At 51.6% G+C, this 16,036-nt stretch overlaps 6 protein-coding genes across 6 annotated transcripts; 3 read left to right on the forward strand and 3 right to left on the reverse strand.

Annotated features, from left to right (window-relative positions):
• Window positions 1-2,066: 2,066 nt before the first annotated feature.
• On the reverse strand, window positions 2,067-3,608 carry N7515_002339 (uncharacterized protein; the record flags this gene model as incomplete). The annotated part of the gene is made up of 1 exon (XM_056663083.1): window positions 2,067-3,608. One exon carries the CDS (start codon window positions 3,606-3,608, stop codon window positions 2,067-2,069), a length of 1,542 nt encoding a protein of 513 aa, XP_056525196.1.
• A 383-nt stretch (window positions 3,609-3,991) lies between these two features.
• On the forward strand, window positions 3,992-8,310 carry N7515_002340 (uncharacterized protein; the record flags this gene model as incomplete). Its single annotated transcript, XM_056663084.1, has 7 exons — window positions 3,992-4,037; window positions 4,115-4,970; window positions 5,024-5,122; window positions 5,178-6,607; window positions 6,675-6,860; window positions 6,914-8,120; window positions 8,178-8,310. 7 exons carry the CDS (start codon window positions 3,992-3,994, stop codon window positions 8,308-8,310), a joined length of 3,957 nt encoding a protein of 1,318 aa, XP_056525197.1.
• Window positions 8,311-9,013: 703 nt separating this feature from the next.
• On the forward strand, window positions 9,014-9,784 carry N7515_002341 (uncharacterized protein; the record flags this gene model as incomplete). Its single annotated transcript, XM_056663085.1, has 1 exon — window positions 9,014-9,784. One exon carries the CDS (start codon window positions 9,014-9,016, stop codon window positions 9,782-9,784), a length of 771 nt encoding a protein of 256 aa, XP_056525198.1.
• An 865-nt stretch (window positions 9,785-10,649) lies between these two features.
• Window positions 10,650-12,039, forward strand: N7515_002342 (uncharacterized protein; the record flags this gene model as incomplete). The annotated part of the gene is made up of 2 exons (XM_056663086.1): window positions 10,650-10,732; window positions 10,788-12,039. The coding sequence occupies 2 exons, from the start codon at window positions 10,650-10,652 to the stop codon at window positions 12,037-12,039; spliced, it is 1,335 nt and encodes a 444-aa protein (XP_056525199.1).
• A 543-nt stretch (window positions 12,040-12,582) lies between these two features.
• Window positions 12,583-13,368, reverse strand: N7515_002343 (nascent polypeptide-associated complex subunit family protein; the record flags this gene model as incomplete). Its single annotated transcript, XM_056663087.1, has 3 exons — window positions 12,583-12,821; window positions 12,918-13,090; window positions 13,313-13,368. The coding sequence occupies 3 exons, from the start codon at window positions 13,366-13,368 to the stop codon at window positions 12,583-12,585; spliced, it is 468 nt and encodes a 155-aa protein (XP_056525200.1).
• A 1,018-nt stretch (window positions 13,369-14,386) lies between these two features.
• N7515_002344 (putative short-chain dehydrogenase/reductase family protein) lies at window positions 14,387-15,493 on the reverse strand (the record flags this gene model as incomplete). The annotated part of the gene is made up of 2 exons (XM_056663088.1): window positions 14,387-15,252; window positions 15,310-15,493. 2 exons carry the CDS (start codon window positions 15,491-15,493, stop codon window positions 14,387-14,389), a joined length of 1,050 nt encoding a protein of 349 aa, XP_056525201.1.
• Between the last annotated feature and the right edge of the window lie 543 nt (window positions 15,494-16,036).

The following is a 16,036-nucleotide window of genomic DNA, read 5'->3' on the forward strand; positions in this document are numbered from 1 at the left end:
CGTCACTTACTTCTTTTGTCCCCTAGGAGGCTAGGACGTCCGATGACCACCGTTGATCCGCCGTCGTGTAGATGAGAGGAGCGCCATCATCGCTCTCTCATGGAGAATAGTGTGAGGGTTGACGAATGCATTCTTTGTGTTCAATGCAAGTGCGGTCTTGACTCTCTCCCTCAGCATAGCCGTTTCACCCCGTCCAATAGCTGTATCGCAGAGTGTCCGTGCAGCAGATCTCGCGATTGGGAGCTGCAATCCGCTCGACTGTACTGTCCTCCCTCTTCGAAGTCACCATCGACAAGAAGCTCTGCCCACGGAGAGTCCGTGCAGCACACTTCAACTCCCAGTCTCACCACCCTCTCGAAGAGACCAGGCCTCGACCCACGCCAGTGATGGTAGTGGTCGCTCCCCGATGTCCTCTTCTCACTCCCTTACCCTTGACTGCTGAGTGATGAGGCATCTTAGCATAGTCTCGGATAGTCTCCGCAGGCCTGGCAGATCGCGGAACTTCGGAACTTCGCATCCGCCCCATCCCCCCGTCGCCCCGTCGCCAACCGTCCGAGAAGATCCTCCACGCCCTCTTAATCTTCGGTACAAGTCGCTGCGGGGCGGTGGGGGGTGGGGGGTGGGGGGAGGGGTCGTGAGTTGTTGACCCCTAACGAGTGGACGAGTGGATTGTTGGCATGTGCTCCCGGTCCCGGGGACTGGAGCGAGTGATTCTGCGTTTGTTGCATGAGCATGAGCTCTGGCATCGGGCAATCTGCATCAGAGTCTGTTGTGGCCCACAACACGAAGGGGCCAACAAAGAAGAAGCAGAAGAAATGGCAAAAGCGAAAGGAAAAGCGGTTTAAGAAGACCCGCGAGTCGCTTGAGCCCAGCCTGCCTGCTTCTTCTTTGGGTCATGGGGTGGAAGGTCGCATTCCGTCTCCCCATGGGACGTCTCGGGATGAAGAAGTACCTCCCAGAGCAATGCAGTTGGGCGGCAGCGGGGCTCCATCCGTCTCTGGCCTGGACCTGCGGACAGTTGGGGTCCATTGTGCCAAGGTCGATTGCGAAGCCGTTTGTGGCTACGCGGATGGAGTCTCCGTTGCCTGCCCTGGATGCGGAGCGAGAAACGACGTTGACTATACGAAACTCGGTCAAGCTTGATCACCTCCCCGTGATCCCGAACGGTTCTGAAGACTCGAACGGTTCTGAACCATCCGGGGACAAAATGGACAAAATCAGCGACATGATGAGATCTGGGGACAAAGCGGGAATGAAGCGCTTCCTGACAACTTTGAAAAGCGGGTCCATGCTCCTGTCCCGGACGACATCGACATCCACCGCAACATCCGTGAGCTGAGGATAATGGGATTGTGTGTCATGGGATGAAGCCCGAGTCAACGACCGCTCCATTGTCTTTGGGGTCAAACGTGCCAAGCCGATTGTTACAAGGCGTGGCTCGTGCATGATCGCTGCGGCCTGAGGTTGCAATCGAGGCGCCAATTCCCGCAGGAACATCGCTCGCCCTGTGAAGAATCAATCTAAACTGTCTTCTGCTGGTCTCTTTTCTACTGTTTTAATATTTCCATACACACCGGGAGGATCGCTGGTGTACGGACGGATACCTTATACATAGACCTACTCCTCCATTCAAGCTTGCTCCAATTACAATTCTCGTTTGAATTCACGTTTTCATTCTCAAATCCCCTTTCTCGCATAAAACTAAGACTCTCGAGTCCCAACCTAGATTGTGACACAAATGCCTTATAGTACTCATGCATCGTCTGTCTCCTACAAATTCACCAGATTCCTTGTATGTACAAGGGCAAGGGAAGAAAAGAACGGCTTCTCATCCATGTCGGCTTGATCGAACAGCAAGGGCGCAGAGACTAAATCATTACTTCGACAAAACTGAGAGAGATCATCCGGGACTGTACTCATTTCCTGGCCACCTTTTGTATAGTTAACACTTACACGTACACGCTTCACGTGTTACTTGGGTGATTCATCTCTTGCCGGGCCGCAGCCCGGGGTTGGCTCTTGTATGATACTATGGTCAAACTACACATCTCCATTTACCAACCACACTAATAAGTATACCTGAAAGACTGCTTCTCCTTATCCGTCAGATCCGAGAACGCAGCATCCCCCGATAACTCCATAGTCTCCTGCCCTGTCTTATCGCGGCGACTGTTCTCCCATCGGCAAAGAAGTCCATAGGAAACAATAGACGCAATCGCCACAACCAGACACGCCAGGAGACCCTCATATCCCCTAGAATACGATGGAGCATCAGTGGCACGGAAGCATTGAGGCCCAATAATATTGCCGATGCAATACGCCAAGAAAAAGATCGCATTCATGGTGAGCTTCTTGCTGTGCCCGCTGGTATTCGCCATGGGAAGTGAAGTCGACAGCACGTACGGCGCCCAGTAGGTATAGAAGACGTAGTATGCTGCCAACAAGCCTTGCTGGTTCTCGCGTGGTAGCTTCCACATCAAGATGGCGCAGGCCATAGGCACCAGGTTGGCCAGGGCGATGATGTTGCAGCGGGAGTTGGGGACGTTGGCAGCAATGAAGCCTAGCAGGATCTGCCATACTGTTGCAAGGACACCGGTCGGGATACCCAGGACGGTGGTGATCAGCGGCGTGTACCCCAAACCTGTGACGATGATGGCGGAAAAGGTGACCAGGCCACCGTTGGGGATATTCTGGGCAAGGGAGAACAGCGCCAAAAGCCATGTCTTCGGATCGAGGAGACATTCGCGCACTTGGTACCATTTGATGGTTTTGTCTTCCATGCCGGTGTTGTTGTCTTTAACACGCTCGAGGCAGACGAATTTCTCGCGATCAGAAAAATACCAGCATGTCACCGGGGAGTCAGGCAAAAAGACGAATAGCACCACAGCCCAGATGAGGGTAAAACAGCCCAACGCTACGAAGAGTAGCCTCCATGGTGCTAGTGCGGTGTGCGTCTGACCGATACCGTAGCTCACCAGGCCCGAGAAGACAGAAGACAACTGGTTGAACCAGAAAGCGACACGGAGCGGTTGTTCGCTGGTCTTCCACCACATGACAGTTAGAATACTGGAAATGGGAAAAACAGCGGCTTCCGTCATGCCCATCAAGAAGCGCACTGTAGCCAGGCCCGCGAAGTTCTGCGTTGCCGCGGTGCACAGTAACAGGACTGCCCAACTGACAACCAACCCTGATATCAGCTTGGCGACAGGAAGCCGTTGAATGAGCAGCGCTGCTGGGTACTCGAAGGCAAGGTATCCAAAGTAGAAGACCGAGCCTACCCACGAGTATTGGTCGCCAGTCAAGTGGGTGTCCGTCTTCATGCCGTATATGGCCGCGTTTGAGATGATGACTTTGTCGATGGCGGCCAGGACTACTGTCACCATGATCAGGGGAATGAGGATCAGGTCGATTTTCCATAACACGCGGCGTGATTCGGCCTCACTCACTGGGTCTGCTGCGACAGTCGGATCCAGGTGAGCGAGAAACTGTGCTGCGACATCTTTGCCATCAACTGGGGTCTGAGACTCAATGCCGACGGCTTGAATCTTTTCCTGGTCGAGTGCGACTTGGAAATCTGGACTAGCTGGCCCTTTGTCGTTGGCCGTCATCGTATAGAGAATGCGTGGGTATCAGGAAGTGGTAGTAACGGGGCTTGTATACACCAGGGTAAGCGATTCTAATCGAGGTGATTTATACTTCAATTGACCCCAAAACAAGGTGGAAGATACTTGCTCAGATGCTTATCTCCAATGGGGCCGTGAATTAGGGTTTGCTTGCAGCAGGAAGGTCGGAGCGACTGATCAGCGGCTCTTGTCCCCGTTTCTCCACCTCCGCTTTGTCTCGGTCAGATGCCGAAAGAGACGAGATAGCGGTGCGTGGGGTGTGATTTACTTCGTTTCGACCTGCTGGTTGATTTAGGTGATGGTAGATAAAAGGCAGCCTTTGGCCCTGGCACTCACAATAAGCATCTAATCAGACATATCGCCTAACCATGTCTCCTCACAAACGAGAAGCTCCAAGCATCAAGATCGCTATCGGTGAGTTGCTTCAAGCATGTGACAACGGATACTGGGTTATCTCCATTAATGGAGCAGGTAGACTAATACGCTTCTAGATCGCGGTGGTACTTTCACCGATTGTCTAGGAATCATTGATGGACGCGATGAAGAGGTCGTCGTCAAGCTGCTTTCGCAAGATCCAGCAAATTATGCGGATGCTCCGATTGAGGGTATCCGACGCATACTGGAACAGGCAACAGGCAAGACCTTCCCTCGCGATCAAAAACTCACAACCGCCGACTTTTCAAACGTGAGCATTCGCATGGGTACAACAGTCGCTACCAATGCCTTACTTGAGCGGAAAGGAGAGCGACATGCGCTCCTGATTACAAAGGGATTCAAAGATGCTTTGCGCATCGGAAACCAGTCTCGGCCGAAACTGTTTGCGCTGAATATACAGCGTCCTGATGTGTTATACGAGGACGTTGTGGAGATCGATGAGCGGGTCACAATTGAGGATTATCAGCAAAACCCCACTCCAGACAAAGAGAGTCTTCAGAGATCTCTGCAGTCAGAAGCCTGTTTGAAGAAGGGGGTCAGTGGAGAGGTGGTGCGTGTCTTGGAACCGCTCGATGAGGCAAGCACAAGACAGAATCTCCAGCAACTGTACGAGAAGGGCTATCGCTCTATCGCAGTCTGTTTGGTTCACTCGTACACATTCCAAGATCATGAGCTTGCAATTGAGAAGATTGCACAAGAGATTGGATTCACGCAGATCTCCCTGTCCAGTCAGCTGCTGCCTATGATCAAGATGACATCTCGCGGTGCTTCGGCTACTGCAGATGCATACTTGACGCCAGTCATTCAACGCTATATTCAAGGCTTTCGCGAAGGATTCAAAGATGGACTCAGCTCTGCAGATACACGCTGCGAGTTCATGCAGAGTGATGGCGGTCTAGCTAATTTTGAAAAGTAAGTTGTCAGCCACCGCCAATGCAGCGATTGAATCAAGCTAACTGCTATAGATTCACTGGTCTGCGTGCAATCCTGTCTGGCCCTGCGGGTGGTGTCGTGGGCTACGCCGGAACTTCTTTCGATGAAACGGACAGAAAGCCTGTCATCGGGTGACTCGACCTTCATATTCGCACTATAAATTGGCCTTTACTAACGAATTTTCAGGTTTGATATGGGCGGTACTAGCACAGACGTCTCAAGGTATGACGGAAAGTTGGAACACACATTTGAGAATACCATTTCTGGCGTCACCGTGATGGCACCCCAATTAGACATCAATACAGTTGCTGCTGGCGGTGGAAGTATTCTCTTCTGGCGACATGGACTATTCGCTGTCGGTCCTGAGTCCGCAGGTGCTCATCCAGGACCAGCATGCTACCGAAAGGGGGGCCCTTTGACAGTGACCGATGCTAACCTCTTTCTCGGTCGCCTTCTTCCGGCATACTTCCCTAAGATCTTCGGTCCCAATGAGAATGAAGCTTTGGATATCGAGGTCACCCGGAAGAAGTTCACGGAACTCGCAGCTCAAATCAACGCCGAGACTGGACAAAACAAGTCCCCAGAAGAGATTGCACTTGGCTTCATTCAAGTTGCCAATGAGTCTATGGCAAAGCCTATCAGAGCCCTCACGGAAGCCCGGGGATACGATACTTCTGCACACAACTTGGCCTGCTTTGGTGGTGCTGGTGGACAACATGCTTGCGCTATTGCCTCTTCGCTATCCATTGGCACCGTCATCATTCACCGATATTCTTCTATCCTCTCTGCATACGGAATGGCTCTTGCAGACGTCGTCCATGAGTCACAAGAGCCTGCATCTGGTGTACTAGATGAGGCAGCTATGAGGGGTGTCAGCGAGCGAATTGCTGCGCTCAAGACTAAGGTCACTGATGCTTTGACCGCGGACGGGATTGAAGGAAATCAAATCCAGCATGAAGTCTACCTCAACCTGCGATATCAGGGAACCGATAACCTGTTGATGGTGCTAGAGCCTGAACATGGTGACTTCATCGCTGAGTTCGTCAAAGAGCATGAGCGCGAGTTCTCCTTCACATTCCCAGGTCGCAACATCCTCGTTGAGGATATCCGAGTCCGAGGTGTTGGGAAGGCTACCTCTATCGCGCCAGAGGCGCCTCAACAAGAGCTCAAATCAGTCGCTAAGATGCCCGTGGGTTCAGAGAAGCAGGATGATTCATGCCCTGTATACTTCGCCAGCGTCGGTGAAGTGACAACGCCTGTCTTTTTTCTGGATAATATGAAGCCTGGCTATGTTCTTCGAGGACCCGCGATGATAATCGACAAGACCCAGACCATCGTTGTTGAGCCAAATGCCACTGCAACAATTCTGTCCCGACATGTAATTTTGGATGTTCAGCCTTCCAAGAAGCAGACTGCTGATGCAACCGTCGTGGATCCTATCAAACTGTCTATCTTCGGCCATCGATTTATGTCTGTTGCTGATCAGATGAGTCGCATGTTCCAAAAGACCTCCGTTTCAACAAACATCAAAGAGCGACTGGACTTTTCGTGTGCTGTGTTCTCTCCCGATGGAAAACTGGTTGCGAATGCACCGAATGTGCCTGTGCACTTGGGAAGTAAGTCGAGACCATCTTGTAACCTTCCTATGTCTCCGGAGGGACAACCATGCTAATCCTTCCTCAGGCATGGAGTATGCTGTCCGGTATCAGCATGAACGATGTGGTGGTAATCTGAAACCGGGCGATCACATTCTCACCAACCATCCACTTGCTGGCGGGACCCATCTGCCCGACATCACCATCATCACCCCAGTCTGGGATAATGAGGGCAAGAATATCATTTTCTATGTAGCTTCCCGCGGTCACCATGGTAAGTACGAGGCTCCTACCTTGTCTGGTGTGATTCTAACAAATATCTATCAGCTGAAATTGGCGGCATCGCCCCGGGCTCTATGCCTTCGAACAGCAAGATGCTCTATGAAGAAGGTGCCATGACAATGGGCTTCAAGGTAGTATCACAAGGCCGCTTTGACGAGGAAATCGTCCGAAAGTTCCTATATGATGAGCCCGCCTCGTATCCTGGTTGCAGCGGCACACGAACTTACAATGACAACGTCTCCGATTTGAAGGCCGCCATTGCAGCCAACCACAAGGGTGCACAGTTGCTAGAAGCGCTAGTGATAGACAACACTTTGGAAGTAGTCCACTTCTACATGGACGCAATCAAGCGCAACGCAGAAGTCGCCGTCCGCGATCTTCTCAAATCCATCGGACGCAAGAACCAAGGTGCGCCCCTTCGATTCTCGGACTTCATGGACGACGGCACCGAGATCAGACTAGAAATCCGCATCGATCCCGAGACCGGCTCTGCCGACTTCGACTTCACAGGCACTGGCCGGGAAACATTCAATTGTCTCAATGCCCCCAAAGCCATCGCCCATTCAGCGATCATCTACAGTCTGCGGGCACTGATTGATGTTGACATCCCACTCAACCAGGGCTGTCTTGCCCCGGTAAATGTGATCATTCCCGAGGGTACACTTATCAACCCCTCTGGCCATGCCGCCGTCTGCGCGGGTAATCCCATTACCTCGCAGCGTATTACGGATGTTGTGCTGGGCGCATTCAATGCCTGCGCTGCCTCCCAGGGCTGCTGCAATATAATTTCCTTCGGTATGGGAGGCGTCGATCCCAAGACGGGTATCGAGATACCTGGCTTCGGCGTTGGCGAGACTATCTGCGGTGGCTCGGGTGCTGGTCCAACATGGAACGGCACCTCTGGCGTGCATGTCCACATGACAAACACACGCATCACAGATGCGGAGGTCTACGAGCTGCGGTACCCGGTTATTCTTCGCAGATTCGGCATCCGCGAGGGGTCTGGTGGTAAAGGTCGCTACCGTGGTGGTGATGGGGTAATCCGGGAACTGGAATTCCGCATGCCTCTTTCGGTGTCTATGCTCAGTGAACGACGTGTGTATCGCCCTTATGGTTTAGCTGGAGGCGGCTCTGGAGAGGCGGGCTTGAATCTTTACTTGAAAAAAGAGCTGGATGGAACAGACAGAATGATCAATATCGGTGGCAAGATGGAGCTGGTTGTTCAACCTGGCGAACGGATTCTGATTCATACGTGAGTGATCTTCACATTCGAACTATTTAAAGGGTATATACTGACAAACTCCCGTAGACCTGGCGGTGGTGGCTGGGGTCAAGTATCCAAAGAAGTGGTGGCCAGCACCAGCCAGGAACGTGACTCGTCAAATTTCGAGCCCCGAGGAAGTGTGCATGCTTTCAGTATTGCTGCCGAGGCTGCTACGTAACCTTTTGTACTTTGATATAATCACATATGCTAAATGCTTGGGGATTCTAAGTTCTTCGTCTTTATCCAGCCCCATTTTAGCAGAGCCGCATAAAAGGATTGACATAAGCAGCTCCACCTTCCAATCTTGGAAACGGGCCGACACCAACCGTCCGAGGTCGGAACTTGGAACTGATCAGTTGATCCATGGACTAAGCGACTTTTCTCGAACTCCTCTTGATGTGATAAATATATCTAGCATATCATGCCTTTCGACCGATCGGCAATCTTGATCACTGTTCTGTTGGGTCTCATTATCTACCGGGTATCCGTCGTCACGTTTCCTGCCCAATCCATTGCACCAGCCGTACAACATGTGTCTCCCCATTCTGGGAGCTGGAGAACATGGTTTCATCCAGATCAATCCGAGGTGAAAAGTTCGAAACAGAATCTAACACACGAATGGAACGTTTTCCATCATTTGGGGGGAAATGGTCCCTGGATTGAGAACACCAATGAAGACCTAGCTCATAGTCTAGCAGCCCCAGAGGAGTGCTCTGTAGACCAAGTGCATTTGGTATGCTTCGTACCAGCCAGGTACCTATGCCTTCACTTTCGCTAATAATCACCTAGCTATCGCGCCATGGGGAACGATATCCCACGCCTTCGGTCGGAGGCAGTACGTCATCCCATCAATCATGTGTGAGCAAGCTCTAACATTTCCAATGGCAGGACATCTTCAATTCCTGGAGCGAGTAAAGGGGATAGCCCTACCACTGAATGGCTCACTCAGCTTTCTGAATGACTGGACTTATTTCACCGACAATCCCGAACGAGACTTTGGGAGATTGACCACCACCGGCCCCTACGCCGGAACGCTGAGCGGGTTCACGACCGGCATCAGATTCAGAACTAGATATGGAAACCTAGTCCCCAAAGATACCAAAACAAGGCTTTGGGCAAGTGACTCAGGTCGTGTGGTCGACACTGCCCGTCACTTCGCCTCTGGCTTCTTTGGCTTAGACTGGGAGAGCTCTGGAAAAGCGCAGTTGGAGATCATCCCCGAGACCTTTGAAAGAGGGGCAGACACTCTGACTCCAGGGGATACTTGCCTCTCTTATCTCGAAGATACCATTCGTGGCCATGACAATGGGATGGAGATGCTTGTCCGTTTCCAGAATACCTACATTCCCGAGATTGCGAAACGTCTGATACGCGATAACAATCCCGGCCTACAGACACTTTCTAATCAGGAAGTGTATAGCATGCAGGAGATGTGTGGGTTCGAGACCATGGTGCGAGGATCAAGTCCGTGGTGTGAAGTATTCACCGAGGAGGACTGGTTGAACTTTGAATATGCCCGCGACTTACTCATGTATTACCGCGCAGGCCCGGGCAATCCCTACGCTGGCGCGATGGGATGGCTTTGGTTAAATGCAACCACTGGACTACTTCACGACGGGCCGAAGGCTGGAAGTATGTTCTTGAGTTTGTAAGCGAGGCCTAGCCATCCTGTGTGAATGGGATTCGTTGCTAATTGAATAAACAGTGTACACGACGGGGACATTGCTCCATTTCTCACAGCATTGGGGCTCTTTACTGGCGACGATGGACATCTTCCCACCACCAACAGAGCAGCAAACCGGGATTGGCGCATTTCTCCTGTTCTACCTATGGGCGCAAGGATCACACTCGAACGGTTGTCTTGCTCGTCAAATCTAGACGATTCGTTTGTTCGAATCAATATCAATGATCGGATCGTACCGTTGCCATTCTGCAAGTCGGGTCCTGGAGACTCCTGTTCTCTCAAGCGCTTCGTGGAATACGTTCGTCAACGAAAGCAGGAGGTGGGAGGTTTTGCAGAACAGTGCGGCTTGAAAGGAGAAGCAAGGGGAATTTCATTCTTGCATCAAAATTGAGCTAGGAATTAAGCGTCATAAGATATATCCACGGGGCGTGGATCTCGTTTAGTGTTTGATACGGTTATGGTTTTCGTCACAGATGTTGATATTACGACTTACGATTGGAGATTAACCTGGACCCGAGTCCCAAAGATCGTTCCATGTGATCCATTAAAGCTGGAAATAAATTCATGACACAAAACCAAATGATCTTGAACTGGAGGTAGATGGAAGTAGATGAGGCGATTTTGCTATAGATAGGATCACGTGACCGTAGCCCGGCGAACCACTGTTTACCAAAAGTTTTGGCTCCCTCGATAGCTGTTCGACAAACTCATCTCCAGGGCAGCTGTGCATTCATCTCACCTGCGCTAGCTTTTACTTTTGTTTCTCTCCCTCACTTCTCTACACCTCTCCACTTCGCATTTATCAATCCCTTGACGGCATCCCATCTGCCGCCATGGAATATCACTCCGTCCCACCGGAGGAGCGTGCTAGGGACGAGCACGGAAACCTCCTTCCCTGGGGTTATGTTTACAAAGAGTATGTTCACTGTCTCTTCCAGCCCCTCAGCTTGCAAACTAACCCATTCTTCCAGTGAATCTCGCAATCCTCGCCGACCACCAGAAGAATCAGGACCCTTCGGCAAGAGAAGAAATGCTCGATACGACACAGCCCGTTCACGAACACGCACCGGAACACCAGCAAAGCGCGAAAACCCCAACGTAGCCGAGTTCGGTCGATTATTCTCCCAGCAACAGCAGGAGGACGAGAAAACAGGCCTGCCCAAGTCATCATCATCGTCCAGTCTCGACAACGCCCGAAAGCAGACCGAGAAGGTCGCAACGGAGTGCATACTCTATGGATACAAAAGCAAGGACAGCGAGTGGAAGGTCCTCGACAAATACGAGCGCATTTCACAGGGCATGATCTGCGAAGACTACCCTCGCAACGACCCGACCTCAACAAACAACTACACCCAGCTCTTGAGCGGCGGCGACGTCGTCATCCGGAATCTCTCAGCGGACGCGAACCGCAAAGCAAAGGTCTACGCCGGCGGCCACCACTGGATCAAGGTCACATACGATTCGACGCAATCCGCCGATCGCGCGTGCTTCTACTCGCCACAGGAAATCGACGGCCATCTAGTCTACTGCGAGCTATACCACGGCCACGGCCCAGCAGAGGATATTCCCATCCCTGCGGATTCGGCAAATAGTCGAATTCGCAACCGAGCACCGCGCACCTTGACAACCTCACACTCGACCACCTTCCTCTCCAGCTCCAGCAAGGACCAGGACCGCGGGACACTGCCGCGCTCCTTTGGTATGAATAACCTCGCCAGCGTGCCCGATGTACCAGAGGATGTAGACTACTCGTTCGATTCTTCGACCGTCGCCGCCTCCGAGGCAACCACGTCCTCCACTGCAACCTCCGCAACCGCAACCGCCACCCCCTCCTTCCAGCACGGCACCGTGAACACAACTTCTTCTTCGTCAACCTGGGCAACGGGCGCATCGTCTACGGATCAGACACTTCACCAACGCCGAGCACCCGCCCAGCGCGAACAAACTCAGGATAATGAGTTCATGACGCATATCCCGTCCGTCCGTCGTACCAAGCTGCGCCCGCTGCTCGAGGCGCTCCCCCCGCAACCTACCATGACCGAGCGCATCCTGCGCTCAATTCCTATTCTGAGTTGGTTCACTGGTGACATTGTGGGCGAGGGCCCGATTCTCCGCGACGACGGTACACTCGACCTGGAAAAGTCTGGCCTTTACTGGCGGTTCTGGTATGCGTTTGACTATTACCTGAAAACGGATATGTGTGGATTGAAGGAGGATAGTTGAGACGAAGGGTATATCGAGTTCTGACAATGGAATTGTACCTTTTTCGTCTATTACTTCGGGATATTCGCCATGACTGTGAAGTCTCCGTGATCTGCATAACGTCCGGGGTATTGCTAGGTCAAGCTTTGAGATTGCCGCGCCGCGGAGCCCGGGGGATGGAGTCGATTTGGCGGTGAAATTTGGGATGATGTGTACGATAGCTGCATCCGATGCAGACATAATGAATTGTTCTGTCGAGGGACTATTACGCGTTTTTTTAGGAGTGCTGTAGAACAATAAAAGGCGAAACCGTCCATACTTAATGTTTCCAGTGGCTATGCACCGTCACGAATGATTCTGTACGTAGCGAGATCCCTCGTTAGTAGAATTTGACACGGCTTGGAATCAACCCATTCAAGATCCCAAGAGAAAAGAACATGCTATCCGCAGTTATACTCAGAAAGAAACGAATCAACAAAAACCCTCTCAACCGGAGCTCAGATTTCATTGATCATAGACAGTAAAGTATTTTAAAGACTGATTCGATTCTCGCCCAGTGCATATTTATTCCTTGTTGTCGAAGTTCTCGCCCTCAACGAGATCGGGGATATCATCCTCATCCTCGTCATCCTTCTTATCACCCTGCTGCTTCTGCATGTTCTGGTAGCTCTCGGCGAGCTTGCGCAGGGAAGCGAGGGAGTCGGGGCCGAGCTGGTTGAGGATGTTGGGGACGAGCTCAGTGAGCTCCTTCTCCTCGCCGTTACCGTACAGGGCGAAGGTGTTGGAGGGGACGGCGCCGTGGACTGCATAGTGGTTAGTGGGGGTTGTTCTCTTTTGCTGTCCGTTTTCTCTGCTTTTGAGGGTTCGGACGTGGAGCACAATGACTGGCTGCTACTCACCACGGGGGTTGGCGAAGTGAATGACGTTGCCATCCTCCTTGAACATGTTGACCTCCTCAATACCCTGGATGGGCTGGACGTTCAGCTTCTTGAGAGCGGCCTGGAGCTTCTTGTCATCGGCGCCGGAGTTGCGGACGACCTTCTTGACCTTGCGGCGGGGGGTACCCTTGCCACTATACAGATAGTTAGTTTGGTTGGTTCGTCGAGCAGATGTAATTTTGGGGGTAGATTGGGTAAATTGGTTTTGTGTGAATGTGGGGGTTATGGATAGGGGGGGGTCGGAGGGATCGAAGGAATGCGAGGTTTCATGAGAAGCCGAGGGTCAGACTGGATATCCCGAGCCCATGCGCCATGTATATTCAAGGTCGATCGGATATAGCGTTGTCGCATGGAACCGAGCGGGAATCGAGATTGATGTAGTCTGACCATCGGCTGTGTCGAATCCAGGCATTGCAGTTCGAAATTTCGATTCCTCAGGAAGTGATCGCTCGGGATGATGACAAGTCGAGATATGGTGATTTTACGTACCCTATCGAGAGAAACCGAGTTAGTTATTGGATTCATGCGTTCGAATGCAATACAAGAGGTTTTCAGGAGGAGAGATGATTCGAGATGTGAGCACCAAGCTCCAGGACCAATTCCACGAAATCGCAGCTCCACCTCATTGTCCCGATCATCTCTCGCGCCTAGAAATTCTTGAAAAGAGATATAAACCTACCAATGCGCACACTGGCCTGCATTCTAGCCAACTTTGCTTGATCCATGATGAAGTCGGGAGGGGTGATCGCCTGGCGCGGGATTAGCGGGTAAGTTCGTGAATAAAGGTAGAAATTCGAGCAGAAATTCAAGAAGAAATTGAGAATTTCGAGTTTCGTGGATGCGTACCGTTATAAAAAAAAAGGTGGTGGTTGAGGGAGATGGTTAAGAGGGAAGATCGTGAAGTGGGTGGAATCGGTGATGCTTCGAGAGTTTTGTGTGGGGAGTTGGGTCAAACTTCGCTAATCCCGTGAGATGGACGGACAGCTGTTTTACGATTATCTACACTTTTTACGACTTATATTATTGCTATACTGATCATATTCTTCTATCTGGCCATGATTTTGCGTATTTGCCGGTCAATTCGATTGTGGGATATTTTGATGGGCTAAACCCTAATACTTGTATAGCTTCAAATCAACCCAGACTACTCAACGAGTCAACCCACTTCCTCTCATGGTTCTCTTCACAAAACCCGTCGGAATATTCTTAATATGATCATTTATAGTACTCAAAACTTGGTACCTCCTTCCAATGCCGCCTCACAACCCCAAATCCCGCTCAACATTTGCCTCCCCGGTGGCTTACAATATGACCAGATGCAAACTGAAAGAATGTAAGCAGTAAATGAGAGAAGGTAGCAAGCTAAATGGCAAGAGATATCTCAGTTCATATCATACACCCTTTACATATAGATCCCAGGTGCTCGCAGCTTAGATGTGTTTAGAAATCTCAGTCTCCGTCCAATCCCAGAGCTTCTTCGCCAGCTGCGCATCCTGAACAACCGAAGTGCCATTACTGCGGTATCCAACGGGGGTGTAGTAAGCCCCATTGACCAGGTTCTCTCTCTGCGTACCAGCCGCCCAAAGAGAATTCAGCGCTCCACTAGTAACATTCCGGAACAACAGGGAACCAGTAGCATTAACGCCGTGTTTCATGACCGCACTGAGATTCTTCGCATGACCGTAGAGACCACTGTCCACAGCACCGGGGTGCACAGAAACCGACAAGATATCTGGGTGGCGACGAGCCAACTCGGACGCAAAGAGAATATTCGCTGATTTGGAAGCACCGTAGCGAGTCCAGGTGCTGACGGCCAACAAGCCGGGTGTGGAGGTCATCTCTTCAAATGTGGCAGGGCCGACTGCGTGAGCCGCCGAGCCGAGAGTCACGACCCGGACATCGGGAACTTCGCCCTCTGCGCGCTGCACCTCGACCGTCTTCTGCAGGGTAGGAAGAAGCAGTTTCGTAAACAGGAAGTGTCCAATGTGGTTTGTACCGAGCTGGACCTCGAACCCTTCTTCCGTCGTGGTGGGCGGGTTGCCCATCGTGCCTGCATTCAGGATGAGAATGTCCAGCCGATCGCTGTCGGCCTGGAACTTGTCTGCGGCGGCGCGGATGGATTTGAAGGAGGAGAGGTCGAGAGGGAGGAAGCGGATATCAGCGGGCGAGGAGAGCTGGCTTTGTAGCGATTCGATGGCTTCGCGTGCTTTGCTTTCGGTGCGGGCGGCCATGTAGATGCGCGACGGGCGGTGCTTGGCGAGTTGGAGGATGGTTTCTTTGCCTATCCCGGCATTGCCTGGTTTATTGCCATGTCAGTCGACTGAATGTGGGGTTGTATAGGGCTAATGTGTACCTCCTGTGACGAGGACGACCTTGCCGTCCAGGTCGCGGATGTCGCGTTCTGGCTTGAATGCTGTCCCCAACAAGCCGAACGTCGCTTCGCTCAGCGTCGGGCCGAAGCTTGACATTGCCTCGAGCGGATGACGCAGACTATATGTTGCAAAGCCACGAGTGGCTATTATATCACGGAGATCCATTGCTCAGGTTTAAGGGGGGTGGAATATGGTGAGACTTGGTTTGGAGTCAGGTACCGTTTAAATCTCCGCTTTCTTCGGCTGGAGGGAAGGATTTAATTAGCCAGGCCATGGACCAAATTGGTCCGAGGCAGATCGTCGCCATTTCCCTGTGATGTTGAACAAAGAAAGATTTGCCTCCATCTTCCAAGATCTGGGCGGGATTCTCTATTGGCCCGCAGGGTTCTCCTTCGTTCAGAATGCGTCCAGGCTAAGTCGCCTTCCAAGGTTACCTACCCTACGAGATAGAACATAGACATTGTCATATTGTTCAATGTTGTTGTCATTTGGTTATTTTATAATTAAGACAGAATTACAACAAGCAATATAAAGCAGACTACTCACATCCTTAGGGACATGGGTATGGAAGCTGTACTCCGTACCACAGACTGTTTTACCCCGACGCCATTCAATGGCGAACACTCTCCCCTCTGACTCCAACTAGATCTTCTATGCAGTAAACCTCCGACACCGCCAAGCTGGCGCTGTAACCCCCGCATGTACGGA

This window comes from Penicillium bovifimosum, assembly GCF_028826915.1.
Source record: "Penicillium bovifimosum strain IBT 22155 chromosome Unknown utg000002l_segment0_segment0, whole genome shotgun sequence".
NCBI lineage: Eukaryota > Fungi > Ascomycota > Eurotiomycetes > Eurotiales > Aspergillaceae > Penicillium > Penicillium bovifimosum.